General features: G+C 43.5%; 2 protein-coding genes across 6 annotated transcripts in view; one reads left to right on the plus strand and one right to left on the minus strand.

The window, feature by feature from the left end:
• The first annotated feature begins 319 nt into the window (after window positions 1–319).
• LOC135108291 (uncharacterized) overlaps window positions 320–15,105 on the plus strand; it is an 89,045-nt gene continuing 74,259 nt past the window's right edge. The window contains exons 1-4 of one of the 5 annotated variants that reach the window (XM_064019097.1): window positions 325–339; window positions 573–617; window positions 6,774–6,909; window positions 7,547–7,676. The gene's annotated coding sequence lies outside the window, so the exon portion shown is untranslated. Of the gene's footprint in view, window positions 340–383; window positions 618–1,764; window positions 1,834–1,952; window positions 1,972–6,773; window positions 6,910–7,546; window positions 7,677–15,105 lie in introns of those variants that run through there. The other 4 variants (XM_064019099.1, XM_064019096.1, XM_064019098.1 and 1 more) reach the window with 4 other exon arrangements.
• Window positions 10,114–14,855, minus strand: LOC135108290 (calphotin-like). The gene is made up of 2 exons (XM_064019094.1): window positions 14,751–14,855; window positions 10,114–13,702 (listed from the first exon to the last, which is right to left on the minus strand). The coding sequence occupies exons 1-2, from the start codon at window positions 14,760–14,762 to the stop codon at window positions 10,226–10,228; spliced, it is 3,489 nt and encodes a 1,162-aa protein (XP_063875164.1). The 5' UTR covers window positions 14,763–14,855; the 3' UTR covers window positions 10,114–10,225.

The raw sequence follows: 15,105 nt of genomic DNA on the forward strand, positions 1-15,105 counted from the left end.
ATAATTTTTCATTCCGTTTCTGCTTCTTTCTTGCCTGCCTTGTCTTCCCACTACAATAGTCTTCCATATCTTTTACTATAACTTTAAACTACTACTACGGTTCCATTCATTTTAAGGAGTGACAGACACCACCGACTGAGAGATAAGTGTGCGTGTGTGGATATATATAATGATAATAATTCCCAATGTGGTTGAGAAATTAAAGGAATGGCCGACGGCTCCTCCACTGAAATCGCCACAGACCTCAGAGAGAGAGAGAGAGAGAGAGAGAGAGGGAGAGCGTAGGAGCATTTCAGTTAAGCCTATCCTGCGCTCGTGTGTGTTTACTGCGGTGACAAGGTGCAGCAATGAGTGAAGTTTGCGTTCATAATCACGTAGTTATATTATCTGACATATATATTATTCCATAACGTGTCAATTTGTGTGTGTGTGTGTGTGTGTGTGAGTGGGTTGAGCAGTGCCAGGTCGTGCTGGGAAGGGAGGGCGGCCGGCTGGCAGACTGTCTGGCTTCAGTTTTGGTCAGTACTGGTCAGTCTTGCCCCACAAAATCAGTGTTTACGTCTTCCCGTCAGCTTCTACCGGCACCAAGCACCACCAGAGAGGCACGAGTATGTAAGGTGAGTCCAGCGGTGCTAGCTTCCCCTCAGCCTTACTGCCTTCACCACAAAATCCTCCTCCTCCGTGTTGTCTTGTACTCCTTTATTTAGGTGTTTTATTCGTTATTTAGGTATTTTTTGGGATTATTTATTTATTTTTAGGTTTTATTTACGTCTCAGTCTGGAAACAATGGAAAGTTTTGTCAAGTATTGAAGGTTTGTCAATATGTAAACAAAGCTGTCAGCTCAGGTAGGGGTGGGGGTAGGGGGCGTCAGTGTTTTCAGTCATTATTGGATTCGTCTCTCACTTGTTGCAAGTCAAACATGTCACAAGATAGAGCCACATGTCTAGTCTTCATATCAGCTGGTCAGATATATCCGCAAGTGCCTGCTTTTGGTGTCATAAACGAATAATTAAGGCAATATGGCCGCCGGCTCCTTCACTGAGGTCGCCGCCGAGGGCCGCCATGATGGATTGCTTCATGTGCCGTCTTGTTGGTTCCAATATTTTTTAAAATTTTTCTGAATGATTTTATTTGGCTTTTATAGCAAGTTTTAATGGTTTCTAAAAATATTTTGTTGCTTTTGAAGTGTTTTCTTGCTTCAGTTAAGTAAGTGTGCTGAATTTGATAGTGTTTTTTTTTTTGCGTAAGTAAGGGGCGGTTTTTACGGTGACTTACCAAACCTGGTTTTCGGCTCTTTTATTAGATGCTTTAATGAAGCTTTTATTATTTCAAAAAATCGTTTATGTTTTTTAAAGTGTTTTGCGTTCCTGTTCAGTTAAGTATGTGGACTTTGAAATGGTTTTTAGTCCCGTTAAAAGTGGTTATTTCGTCATTTTTTAGCTTCTTTATTTCATTATTTCAGCTTGTTACTAATTTTGCATTGGTTGAAAAAATATTTTAGATTTTTTGAAGTGTGTTTTTACCGGTGTAAAGTGAAATGGGTGGACTTTTCAGTGTTTTTAATGGTGTCAAAGGTTCCAACACTTTTTCCATATTTCATATAATATTTCTTTACAACTACTCAAGCTGGAGATGTTTTGACATTGTGAATATTAATTAAAGTAATTGTCAAGTCAGAATATATAATGCATTCGAGCTTAGCTTCATTTTTTCTAGAAGTCAATTTCAAAATAAAATACGTTACGTACGTAAGCCAGTGGGCCGGCGGCAGCTCTGTGACGTCATCATAGAGCCGGGACTCGCTCTGCTCCAATGTCTCCTCAATATTTACCGTAATTACCAGTGTTTTCCAAGTGTTTCCAGCTTTTTTCAAACTCAGGCGTGTAGGTAGTTGTAATAGAAGGAAGAAATAAGAGAAATGAAGGATGAGAAGGAAGAAATAAGGAGAAGTGGAGGAGGAGGCAAAATAGGTAAACAATATTTAGCTTAGTTTCTCTTGCTGCGCTGCCTTTATCTGTAGTATTTGGTGTGTTTTTTGGTGTTTTATGTGTTTTAGATGCATACAGGTTGTGTTGTGTTGTGTTAAGAGTGTGTTTTGGGTGTATATTTGCTGTTATCATTGTGTTTTGGGTAAATTTTGGGTGTTTTAAATGTGGTTTAGGATATTTTTAGTTTTATTTTACGCGTTTTGATTCGTATGGGGTGTTTTGAGTATATTGTGTGGGTGATTTGGTGTGTTTTGAATGTGTTTGGGGGTATATTGAAGTGTTGTTAGTTTGTTTTGGGCTTATTTTGGATGTTTTAAGTGGTTTTGGTGAGTTTTCGTGTGTGTGCAGGTAATTTTGGGGGCAGTCTGTGGTGTTGCGGGGTGTTATGGATGTGTTTTGGATGTTTTGAGTGTGTTTTTGTGTGTGTTTGATGAGTTTTGGGTTGTTGTAGGGTGTTTTGGGTGTGTTTTAAATGTTTTGAATGTATTTTGAGTGTGTTTAGATGAGTTTTGTGAGTATTTTGGGGTGTTTTTAGAGTGTTTTAAATGTTGCAAGTATGTTTTGAGTTTGTTTGGGTAAGTTTTATGGGTATATTGGAATGTTATGGGGCGTTTGGATGTTTTATGCGTGTTTTAACCCGAATAACGTAACTCTAAACACCACAACCTCAGTAGATTTTACCATAACATACACAGGACAACTTTATCAAGTCTATTATACCCACAAAGGCTTGCCACACTCCAGACACGGCGCAGGTACCTGTGAAAAAGTCTCCCTGCCTCCCCTCCCACTCACCACCCTAATCCCAATTCCTAATATAACTCTCTCTCTCTCTCTCTCTCTCTCTCTCTCTCTCTCTCTCTCTCTCTCTCTCTCTCTCTCTCTCTCTCTCTCTCTCTCTCTCTCTCTCTGCTACTACTACTACTACTACTACTACTACTACTACTACTACTACTACTACTATGACGACGACAACGACGACGAATTAAACCAAACTTAGCCTAATCTAACTACTACTACTACTACTACTACTACTACTACTACTACTACTACTACTACTACCTCTGATGAATATATATATATATATATATATATATATATATATATATATATATATATATATATATATATATATATATATATATATATATATATATATATATATATATATATATATATATATATATATATATATATATATATTGTAGCCACACCGGCTGGGCATCAATTGGCTCTCAGGTGATCTGTTTTACTGATCACACCCATCATCGTAGGGTCGAGGAAAGGCAGTTCTCCCTGACACGTTTATTGATGAGGTAGGCATAACCGTAAGGGATGACCCTTACGGTCATGCCTATGCTTCAGCACAGGGGCTGGCTGTTTTGGAAATTGTCAGGGAGCCCTTTCCCTGACCTTTTTACTGGTATATTCTCTTACATTCTTCGCATATACCTTTTGTTCATTCTATACCTTTTGTTCTGCCTTTTGTTCATTCTATAGGCGATTTATTAAGGGGTTTGCAATGGTAGCTGCACCACTTCATGCATTGATGAGTGGGGATTCTAAAATAGATTTAAGCAAGTACTGGAGAGAGAGAGAGAGAGAGAGAGAGGCTCGTGCTTTTTCACAGTTAAAAGAAAAGTTGACTCGTGCGCCTGTGCTGAAAAATGCAGACTATGAGAAACAGTTTGTGGTAGAGAATGATGCAAGCTTTGAGGGCTTAGGAGCAGTACTCTCTCAGGAGTATGGAGGGAAGTTGTACCCAGTTGTCTATGCTAGTCGGGGCCTGAAAAAATCGGAGAGGAACATGAGTAACTACAGCTCAAGGATGTTAGAGCTACTAGCTTTGAAGTGGACAGTGACAGAGCAGTTTAAGAACTATTTGGTTGGGGGAAAATTTGTGGTGCTAACAGGTAACAATCCTTTGGTGCATTTGAAGACAGCAAAGCTTGGGGCAGTGGAGAGCAGATGGTTGGGAGATTTGGAGAGGTTTGACTTAAATGTGAGGTATCGGCCAGGAAAGGAAAATAGCAATGTGGATGGGCTGTCAAGGTAGAGGTAGAGGAGGGAAAAGACGAAGAGTTAAGGGAGGTGTGGGAGAGTGCTCCATCAGCAAGAGTGGCAGTAATGAATGTGTGGGACAAGGTACAGGTAGAACAGATGCGGGATGCACAGAAGGCTTGTCCTGTGCTGGGCAAACTATGGATACAAATGGTTGGCAGGTTGCATGTGTGTGTAATCTGAGACCTTTGAGAGCAGGGTATTGTGAGGGTTCATCTGAACAGCAACAACAGGACAAGGGGCCTCAGCATGTAGAGGACGGGCAAATTTCAAAGGAAGATGAGGAGGGAAAGCAAGTGGAAGAGGAAGAAGTAGAGATGTCTGATATGACCAAGGTGTTGCGATGGTTTGGGCTTGATGATGGGTCCCCATCCAGCTGGAGGAAAACGGGAATGATTTGACCACAATACCATAGTGTGAGGAGATAGAAGAAGAAGCAGGTCAGGAGAGGGAAGAGGATCAAGTGATTAGGCCGGAATGTGAACAGGCTGGGGAGGAAGCAAGTCAGAAAAAGGAGACTAAGGAAGTAGTGGGGTCAGAAAGAAGAAAACCTGCGAGGTTGAGGCGGTCTTGTAGGCTTGCGGAGCAAGGAAGGAAAGATGGAAATAAGTGTTTTTGTGTGCGATGGATGTGCACGAGGGCATGCACAAAGTTTGAGGGGCTGAGTGTGAGGAGTCAGGTGGAGGTAGATGCATCGTGATGTTCAGCCGTTTAGCGTGGGGTTTGATGGGAAGTGTTTGTTTTGGAATGGGAGGGATTTTGGCGTGGAACACGGACACTTGAGGCATTGGTTTAGAGGTCTGGATTGTGTGGCTTTGTCAGCATAGCAGGAGTTTCACGGTGATGCTTAAGGACTGTAGCCACAGCCGCCTTCACCAGTGTGTGCCTGTCTACTGGAGAAGTGGAGTAGTGTGTGGCCACTCTGAGCCCTATCAGTTTGTGGTGACAAGAGGGAGATGCCTGTCATCACTTTCAGCAGGGGACCAGAAGCGTTTGTGTGAATGAGGGTTACCTGTCGTGTTCCTCAACTGGAAATTTGGAGGTGTACAAGTTTCATTTAGTTATTTCTTTTTGTTGTAAGTTTACACGAGTTGTGTGTTGATTTATTTTGATATCCATTAAAGTGTTATTTGTATGTTTTATGTTTGTTTACCCTGGCAGGAGATTTTTTTAGTTTTCACTCCAGTGGTGAAGTTAAGGTGAGCCCAGGCTGGTTGGTGGGCAGCTGGTACTTCATTACATATATATACCAGGTGTGTCATTAAAGTTCCAGGACTGGTGCCACACAAGTTTTATTTCACATCCAGGCTACAAACTATAGGTTATCTCCTTTGAAGTAATCCCCCTGGCACCGCATGCACTTGTCCATCCTTCTCTGCCAGGCTTGCATGCACTGCTGGAAGGATTCTTGCGGGATGCTCCTCAGCTCCGTCGTCACGGCCTTTTTGATGTCGTCCGCATCATCAAAACGGGTCCCCTTCATGACCTCCTTGAGCTTGGGGAAGAGGAAGAAGTCGCACGGAGCGAGGTCAGGTGAGTAGGGCGGTTGCTCCAGCACGGCGATGTTCTTCTTGGCCAAGAACTCTCTGATGCTCAGGGCATTGTGAGCAGGCGCATTGTCGTGGTGAAGCAGCCACGAGTTGCCCTGCCACAACTCCCGCCTCTTCTCGCGCACTGCACGAAGCAGACGCCGCAGTACTTCTTTGTACACATGTTGGTTGACTGTCTGGCCCTGTGGCAAGAACTCGCAGTGGACGATGCCCCTCACATCGAAGAAAGCGATCAACATGACCTTGAAGCTGGACCTGGACTGCCTTGCTTTCTTCGGCCGTGGCGACGCCGGACTCTTCCATTGAAGGCTCTGGCGTTTGGTCTCCTGGTCGTACTCAAATACCCAGGACTCATCGCCGGTGATGACTCTCCTGAGCAAGTCTGGTTCAGTTTCCAGACGCTCGAGGATGTCCTGACACACCTGCATGCGTCGTCCCTTCTGGTCATCGTTCAGGAGTCTCGGCACCATCTTCGCACAGACTTTCCGCATGCCCAGATCTTCAGTGATAATCTTCCACACGCTGTTGTGGTTCATGCCAAGCTCATCTGCGATCTTTCGAACAGTCAACCGACGATCGTCACGCACCATCTGCTTGACACGCTCAACATTGGCCTCATTCCTGCTCGTTGAGGGTCTTCCACTCCTGGGGTCATCTTCCACGTCCTCCCGGCCCTCTTTGAACCTCTTGCACCACTCAAAAACACGTGAGCGTGACATTGTCTCATCCCCGTACACTTTTTGCAGCATACCCAGTGCTTCTGACGGCGTTTTCCCCAACTGCACCAAAAACTTCAAGTTTGTTCGCTGTTCAGCGCTCATTGTTAAACGACCTGCAACAGAGGACATGATTTTAAAAGCACGTAAGAAAAAGATTAGTGACTGTAGAGGGTTGGGAGCGCAGTTGTATACTCCAGAAGGATTACTTTGAAGGGGAAATATGGTGGTTTGTGGCTTGGGTTTGAAATTCATCTTTTAGGACACCAGTCCTGGAACTTTAATGACACACCTCGTATATATATATATATATATATATATATATATATATATATATATATATATATATATATATATATATATATATATATATATATATATATATATATATATATATATTGGATGTATGTAGCTACTGTGTAACATGATCATCTAATACTTTCTTTTGTGTGCACAGGCACCCACATTGCCATCAAGGCCTGAAGAGTGGATGAAGCCCTCTACTTTGACTGGAAAAGTTATCACTCCTCTGAACATCTAACTTGTTTGTGATGTGAATGGAGTGATCCTCAGCTACTGCTTCAGATTCCCAGGTATATAGTATTATTGCATTACATGTTTACCCAACCATGTATTTTATTGATTTTCATGTGGCTGCACATGTTTACTGATATTGCATAAGAAAACAGTGTGATAAGCCTTGACATTAGTTATAAATGAACAGTTAATATACTCCTTTATAAGTAATGAATCCTCTTGTAGTATGAAATCTCACTTTTCATAAGTGCCTGCACTCTTCTGGAGGTAGCTTGCAATACAGACCCATCAAGTGTGTGAAAATAATTAATGCTTGCCTGCTCCTACACAACTGCTGCATCAAGTTCCTGATGATGTATATACTTGTCACTATTTTTCTGGTTGTGAACAGGATATATCTATATCATGGACATTAAATTTAACCAAGTACAGTCATGAATGCTCTTATACTTGTTGTTAGGGTAATGAAATTTGTCAGAAGTGTACCGTCATTTAACAAAAAATTTTTTTTTTTTTTCTCTCCCTACAAAGGTGTCTTGAAAGTCATTGTGGTTTGGGCTAATTTTGAACTATCAAAATGCTAAATGTCAAACTACATGACTATTCCTCTCATACAATATAAACTTTAAACAAATGTAATGGTTAGTTTCCAATCCCTAGACCTCTCAGACCCTCACAAAAGTCTGCTTACAGCTACCACCTCTTGAGGATGAAGCAGTGCCCCATGCTGATACCATGCTGTAGAGGGTCAACATGCTCCAGCCAGAATTGTGTAGTAAGAAATCATACAAAACTTCTTCCAGCAATGAAGTAAGGAAGTGAGGTTAGTAATCATGTAATGAGTGAAATAATGGTTTTCCATGTATCACTGCATATTAAATGAAAGAGATCAGTGCAGCATTTATATTCATCAAATACTTAAGTGGCTTGCTAGTATTAGGTATGAATAACACAAATAGATACAAAAAGTGCTGTAGATTTATTTAAAAATAAAATAAAATTACCAATTACCAAAGTCTTTGCAAGAAAAAGAAAAAAAAAATAACAACATATATGAGTATAGTTCAGGTCCTGAAAAAAAAAAAAAGTAAATTTATAGCAATGCCCACCAGCAGGTTATTTATAGAAATGCCCACCAGCAGGTCACCACAAAACATTAATCTTATTTTTGTACTTTAAGTAACACAAAAGCATTGTAGGTATCAGTGAAGAAATACTTTGGTATTATATTGCACTAACATTAACATGCTGCTCTAGGTAAATGATAGAATTGCTACAACTTAAAGCTACAGAAAAGAAATATAACTTAATGTAACTTAATTTCATAACCTAGTCTTATAATTTAATAACTTAATAAAGGTAAACTTATGAAAGGTAAACATTAGAATCCTATAAATTATTGGTGGCTGGTGTTGGCATTAATGAAGTGCTCAGCAAGTATTACCAGCTGCTGCAATGAATGCAGAATGCTCCTCTGCACTTCAACAGATTGTCAAAGTGCCTGGGACATGTTTTGTACAGTCAGCCCCTGCTCCTGTTGCACTATCACCAGCTCGTCCATGCTCAGATGAGTCTGCTGTTGGGTTTCCTGTGCTTGAGAGAGAACTTCCAAGTCTGAGTGGCCACCTGCAATACAGTTTAGAAGCAAACATGACTTTACACCACAAGTTACAAATTAAGTGCTATTTTAAGTTACATGTCATGCTATCTTGCTGTCTTTTTACCTCATTTGCTCCTTGGACCTTTCTGCTATACTATACCTAGGGTGGTGGTATGATACACTTATGCAATCAACAATTTAAATGCCTAGGAGATGTATTCCTCAAAAAAAAAAAAAAAAGGTCAAAGTAGCAAGAACAACAGACTTACTGGCAGGAGTTGTATAATCATTGTTCATTGTACTGGAGGACAGAACTGAATACATGTTAACATGTTATTCACCATTGCATGTAGTCATCTGTAACATAGATAATTTGAACAAAGATGTTCTCATCCAGTGCAGATGACATAACATTGACAAATCCAGAGGCCCCTTGCTTGCTTAATTAATGTCTTGATTGCTGCTGCTCAAGGATCACATTTCTACTACTTAATTTTTTTTTGTATTGATATACTTTATTTGTTGATGGAAGTTATAATTTTTGCTATTCGTATACAGAGATTTCTTGTTATACAAGCATCCAATATATAAAAAACTGATGATACGAGATGAGTTAATTAGGACTATTTTCTTTATATGAACTAAAAGGAAATCCAATGATATGAGCTCGGTTTACAAAGTTTGAAATGCACGCCTTCCTGCATCCTCCCGCTAACGCATCCTGGCCATATGGTGAAGTGCAGTGATTCAAAGGCACAGCAATGAGTTTGTGAGTACAGGAAGAGAACAGCGCACTCCTTCCCTTTCCCCTAGCTACCACGCATTCTCCTGCCATTAACTACGCGTTGATGAGTGTTATGTACGTTTCATATTTTTTTTTCAGAGTGGCACCTTCATGATGTCTAGAAGGAAATGGAAAGATGAATGCTTTGCAGAACATGAAGAGATAAGAACAGGCAATCATGGATTCAGGAGTAGACGAAAGCCGAAGGAATTCTATCTGAAAAAAAGCAAGCATGAGTAAGGCATGTCGTGAACTGCACATATTACGAATTTAAAAACAAAAACAAAAAAATGCATTGTGTAATGTAGTGACAACCTTGAAGTGCAAGAGAGAGAGAGAGAGAGAGAGAGAGGAAAAAAAAGAAAAGAAATTCTCACTGATAACCCTTGTATGTATAATGCGTGCAAACTTACACGGAAGAACTGGTTTAACCTTGAAATACCATAATATAGATATATACACTTTCTTGCATCTCGTAAGACTTAAGTCAACTGGACCACAAATGAGACAACTTCTGCCAGAAGTCCGAGAGGTCGTGTCACATTTACACATTCAGAACTATTCACCATTTAGTCCTAGCTTCAGTGAGTATTCTTTCTTGCTCCACAGACACTCCCTGTTATATCTATTGCTCTCATCACAGTTCATTTCAGGTATTTCCAGTTGCCTCACACCTGTAATATATATATATATATATATATATATATATATATATATATATATATATATATATATATATATATATATATATATATATATATATATATATATATATATATATATATATAATTTTATTTATTTATTTTTTATTTATTTATTTTTTTTTTTTCTTTCTTTGACGGCTACAAATGAAAATAGAGGAATGTATCACACATCTGGATTTGCTTCCCTTTATTTACACTTACATAAACATATACTCTAGATATTTAGAAACATATATCTTCCATCCAAAACCTGTGATCTGTCGTTCTGTTTCAGCGGATACACTTTATGGGCAGTCGCTCACATATACAGGTGCTGTACCAGAATACGCCACAGCAGCAGGAGCATGTGGAGCAACTGGTACTGGGGCAGCTGGCTGCCTCAGTTGACTAGCTCCCATAATGATGTTGACATCAGGAGCAGCCTGTGCAGCAGCAGCAGCAGCCCTCCAGATCTTCATAAATTCAGCGGAGGCTCTTTCCTGTGCTACTGTGAACTGAGGAACTCCATCGACTACTCTGGGTGCTTCACCAGGAGCGGCTCCTGCCACCTGGTAGATGGTTGGCTGAATGGTGCGAACTCTTGCTGCAGCCTCATTCCAAGCTGCCATGAATCGTTCTGTTGCCCTTCTGACCTCATCAGTAGGCTGCACTGGTGAAGGAGCTCCTGCTGTGTATGTTACGGCTTGCCTGATGACAGATGCCTGTCTGGCAGCAGCCTCAAAGGAAGCCATGAAGGAAGCTGTAGCACGCTGCACTGCAGCTGTTGGTTGGACTGGTCTTGGGAGAGCAAGTGCTGCGGTTTCTACAGTGACTGCTCGCTGAGCAGCCTTATTGTAGGCAGCCATGAACTCTTCTGTTGCTCTTCTTACTTCTTCTGTTACCTGGACCTGCTGGGGCATTTGTACTGTGAAGGCACCAGTTGGGGTGGCCCTCACCAGGGTAGCTTCAATCTTGGCAGCCCTTGCTGCTGCCTTGTTCCATGCTGCCATGAATTCAGCAGTAGCTCTCTGCACCTCTGGGGTAGGTCCCACAGGCTGGGGTGGCGCAGCAGAATAGGTCACAGCGACAGCAGGATGACGAGCAGCTGGTGCTGGTGCAGGATAGGCTACAGGTGCAGGAGCTCGTGGAGCAGCTGGCTGTCTGAGTTGACTAGCTCCCATAATGATGTTGACATCAGGAGCAGCTTCTGCAGCGGCAGCAGCAGCCCTCCAGATCTTCATAAACTCAGCAGAGGCTCTTTCCTGTGCTACTGTGAACTGAGGTACTCCGTCCACAATCCTGGGTGCTTCACCAGGAGCGGCTCCTGCCACCTGGTAGATGGTTGGCTGAATGGTGCGAACTCTTGCTGCAGCCTCATTCCAAGCTGCCATGAATTGTTCTGTTGCCCTTCTGACCTCATCAGTAGGCTGCACTGGTGAAGGAGCTCCTGCTGTGTATGTCACGGCCTGCCTGATGGCAGATGCCTGCCTGGCAGCAGCCTCAAAGGAAGCCATGAAAGCCGCCGTAGCACGCTGGACTGCAGCTGTTGGCTGCACTGGTCTTGGGAGAGCAAGTGCAGCAGTTTCTACAGTGACTGCTCGCTGAGCAGCCTTGTTGTAGGCTGCCATGAACTCTTCTGTGGCTTTTCTTACTTCTTCTGTTACCTGGACCTGCTGAGGCATTTGTATGGTGAAGGCACCAGTCGGGGTGGTTCTTACTAGGGTGGCTTCAATTCTTGAGGCCCTTGCTGCTGCCTTGTTCCATGCAGCCATGAACTCAGCAGTAGCTCTCTGCACCTCTGGGGTAGGTCCTACAGGCTTGGGTGGCGCAGCAGAATAGGTCACAGCAACAGGAGGACGAGGAGCAGCTGGTGCTGGTGCAGAATAGGCTACAGGTGCATGAGCTCGTGGAGCAGCTGGCTGTCTGAGTTGACTAGCTCCCATGATGATGTTGACATCTGGAGCAGCTTCTGCAGCAGCAGCAGCAGCCCTCCAGATCTTCATAAACTCAGCGGTGGCTCTTTCCTGTGCTACTGTGAACTGAGGAACTCCATCTACAATCCTGGGTTCTTCACCAGGAGCGGCTCCTGCCACCTGGTAGATGGTTGGCTGAATGGTGCGAACTCTTGCTGCAGCCTCATTCCAAGCTGCCATGAATCGTTCTGTTGCCCTTCTGACCTCATCAGTAGGCTGCACTGGTGAAGGAGCTCCTGCTGTGTATGTTACGGCTTGCCTGATGACGGATGCCTGCCTGGCAGCAGCCTCAAAGGAAGCCATGAAGGAAGCTGTAGCACGCTGCACTGCAGCTGTTGGTTGGACTGGTCTTGGGAGAGCAAGTGCTGCAGTTTCTACAGTGACTGCTCGCTGAGCAGCTTTGTTGTAGGCTGCCATGAACTCTTCTGTGGCTTTTCTTACTTCTTCTGTTACCTGGACCTGCTGGGGTAGTTGTACTGTGAAGGCACCAGTTGGGGTGGCCCTCACCAGGGTAGCTTGAATCTTCGCAGCTCTTGCTGCTGCCTTGTTCCATGCTGCCATGAACTCTGCTGTAGCCCTCTGTACCTCTGGGGTAGGACCTACTGGCTTAAGTGGTGCAGCAGAATAGGGTGCAGCAACAGGAGCACGAGGAGCAGCTGGTGCAGGAGCAGCTGGCAGTCCAAATTGACTAGCTCCCATAATGATGTTGACGTCAGGAGCAGCTTCTGCAGCAGCAGCAGCAGCCCTCCAGATCTTCATAAACTCAGCGGTGGCTCTTTCCTGTGCTACTGTGAACTGAGGAACTCCATCCACAATCCTGGGTTCTTCACCAGGAGCGGCTCCTGCCACCTGATAGATAGTTGGCTGAATGGTGCGAACTCTTGCTGCGGCCTGATTCCAAGCTGCCATGAATCGTTCTGTTGCCCTTCTGACCTCATCAGTAGGCTGCACTGGTGAAGGAGCTCCTGCTGTGTATGTTACGGCTTGCCTGATGACGGATGCCTGCCTGGCAGCAGCCTCAAAGGAAGCCATGAAGGAAGCTGTAGCACGCTGCACTGCAGCTGTTGGTTGGACTGGTCTTGGAAGGGCAAGTGCTGCAGTTTCTACAGTGACTGCTCGCTGAGCAGCTTTGTTGTAGGCAGCCATGAACTCTTCTGTGGCTTTTCTTACTTCTTCTGTTACCTGAACCTGCTGGGGCATTTGTACGGTGAAGGCACCAGTTGGAGTGGCCCTCACCAGGGTAGCTTCAATCTTGGCAGCCCTTGCTGCTGCCTTGTTCCATGCTGCCATGAACTCAGCAGTAGCCCTCTGCACCTCCAGGGTAGGACCCACGGGTCTGAGTGGTCCAGCAGAGTAGGCTGCAGAGTAAGCAGCAGCAGCAGCAGCAGGTGTTCGTGCGGCAGCTGGTTGTCTGAGTCGACTTGCTCCCATGATAATGTTGACATCAGGCGCAGCTTCTGCAGCAGCAGCAGCAGCCCTCCATTTAGCCATGAATTCAGCAGTGGCTTCCTGAACAGATGGACCATGATCCACCACCACCTTTGGAGCAGGAGCTGAAACAGATGGACTGGCAGCCTCCACTTTTGGAACAGTATAAGAAACAACAGTTAGAGAAGGCTTAGAGACGTCGATGGAAGATGCGCCTGCCCCACTGTCGGCAGAGGAAGATGAAGAAGATGAACTGGAAGATGAAGATGATGAACTGCCATCACTGTCAGAGGTGGAATACTTCACTGTGTACCCTTCACAGTCGTCATCGTCATCGGGGACGGGCGACCCTAAAGCTGTTGCCAGCAGGACTATTACCACCTGAAAGGCAAATATGTTGGTATTAAAGATATATTCTTCGTTTTGTTGTAAGTATTAATTAATTGAATCTGATATCTTCCGAACCGGGAAGAATGAAGTTTTATATTTGTTCACTACTGTTTTTTTTTTTAACTACATTGTTTATTTGAAGATTAAAACAGTTTGAACATGTCAGACACATGGAGTTTACTCTTTTTATGTTTAAAATTAAAATTATTATCCTTTTAAAAGTTTTTAATCGTATTGTATAGCGTAAGTATTGAACTGCTGGTATAATCCACATTTAGTAATGTCCAGCAGTGTTGACATGTACTTAGCTTCAAGAAATATTTTCCATGTAACCCTGTTATTTTCCCATCTGTACGATTCTCTCCCCGCTTCCACCACACTAATTTTCAATAGTGGGTGTACTGCCCAGCATAGTAATACACCCAATGGAGAGTGAAAGAAGGCTTTTAGGACGTAGGTATCACATCACATTCTCCCTTTGTCGAATTTCCCTTATCCGCATACGACATTTGCCTTTTTGTTGAAAATTATCTAAACTATGATCAAGTATTTTCATACTGCGTCAAAATACGATATTGCAATTGTTGAACCTCTTCCTTGTGACATTCATGTTTTGATAATGCTGCTGAAACCTGCCTTAGTTATTTAACAAGCTGGTGGCTATCTTCAGTAACTAATTTTAAAGGTTCTCACTGATCGATATTGAATCACTCGCAGTATGTCGCCACTTCATCACAGCGTTCCTTGAATTCTCACAGAATACTCTTGCACTGTACAAAATGTAACACGGATGTGATGAAGCACTGTGTTAAGTATGCACCGACCTCTTTCTTGTCATTGAATGGCAAGTTAGTGTGAAGTTGTTAAAGGGTGAGTTGTATGATGCACGGATTGTACCATGGTAACGACACAAGTCCGAAATGTTTCGAAGTTGTGTGTTGCACAGAACGGGAGTGTGGTGTTGTTGCTGTGTTGCACTGTGGAGAGGTGTTGTTTGAGGAGAGCGAGGTGATATGGAAAGAGTTCACCGGGAGCTCACCCAAGTCTTCATGGCACCGGTCTCCTTTGTACCCTGCCATGAAGCGGCCAGCGGGGCCTCTTATATACCCTGAGCCACGCCCGCCTCTCCCCCCTTGCCTCCCGCCTTACCTCCAGAACGGGCAGCCAATCTTGTCCTTCTGACTCGTGACCTACCCGCCTTCTTTTACCTCCACACCCTCCCTCAGGTGCTCAGGTGCTGCCTCCCTTCTCACTTGGAGGTCTTTTGTCCTGTCTTCGCCGTCCATTCATCGCCTTCAAGTCTTGACATTTGTTTTTTCTTCAGTACATCATGAACACTCCTCGGCTCTCCACACGCTTTTTGCTGTGCCGTTGCTCCTTTGCTCATTATGTGA

Source organism: Scylla paramamosain, chromosome 17, assembly GCF_035594125.1.
Source record: "Scylla paramamosain isolate STU-SP2022 chromosome 17, ASM3559412v1, whole genome shotgun sequence".
In the NCBI taxonomy this organism is placed as follows: domain Eukaryota; kingdom Metazoa; phylum Arthropoda; class Malacostraca; order Decapoda; family Portunidae; genus Scylla; species Scylla paramamosain.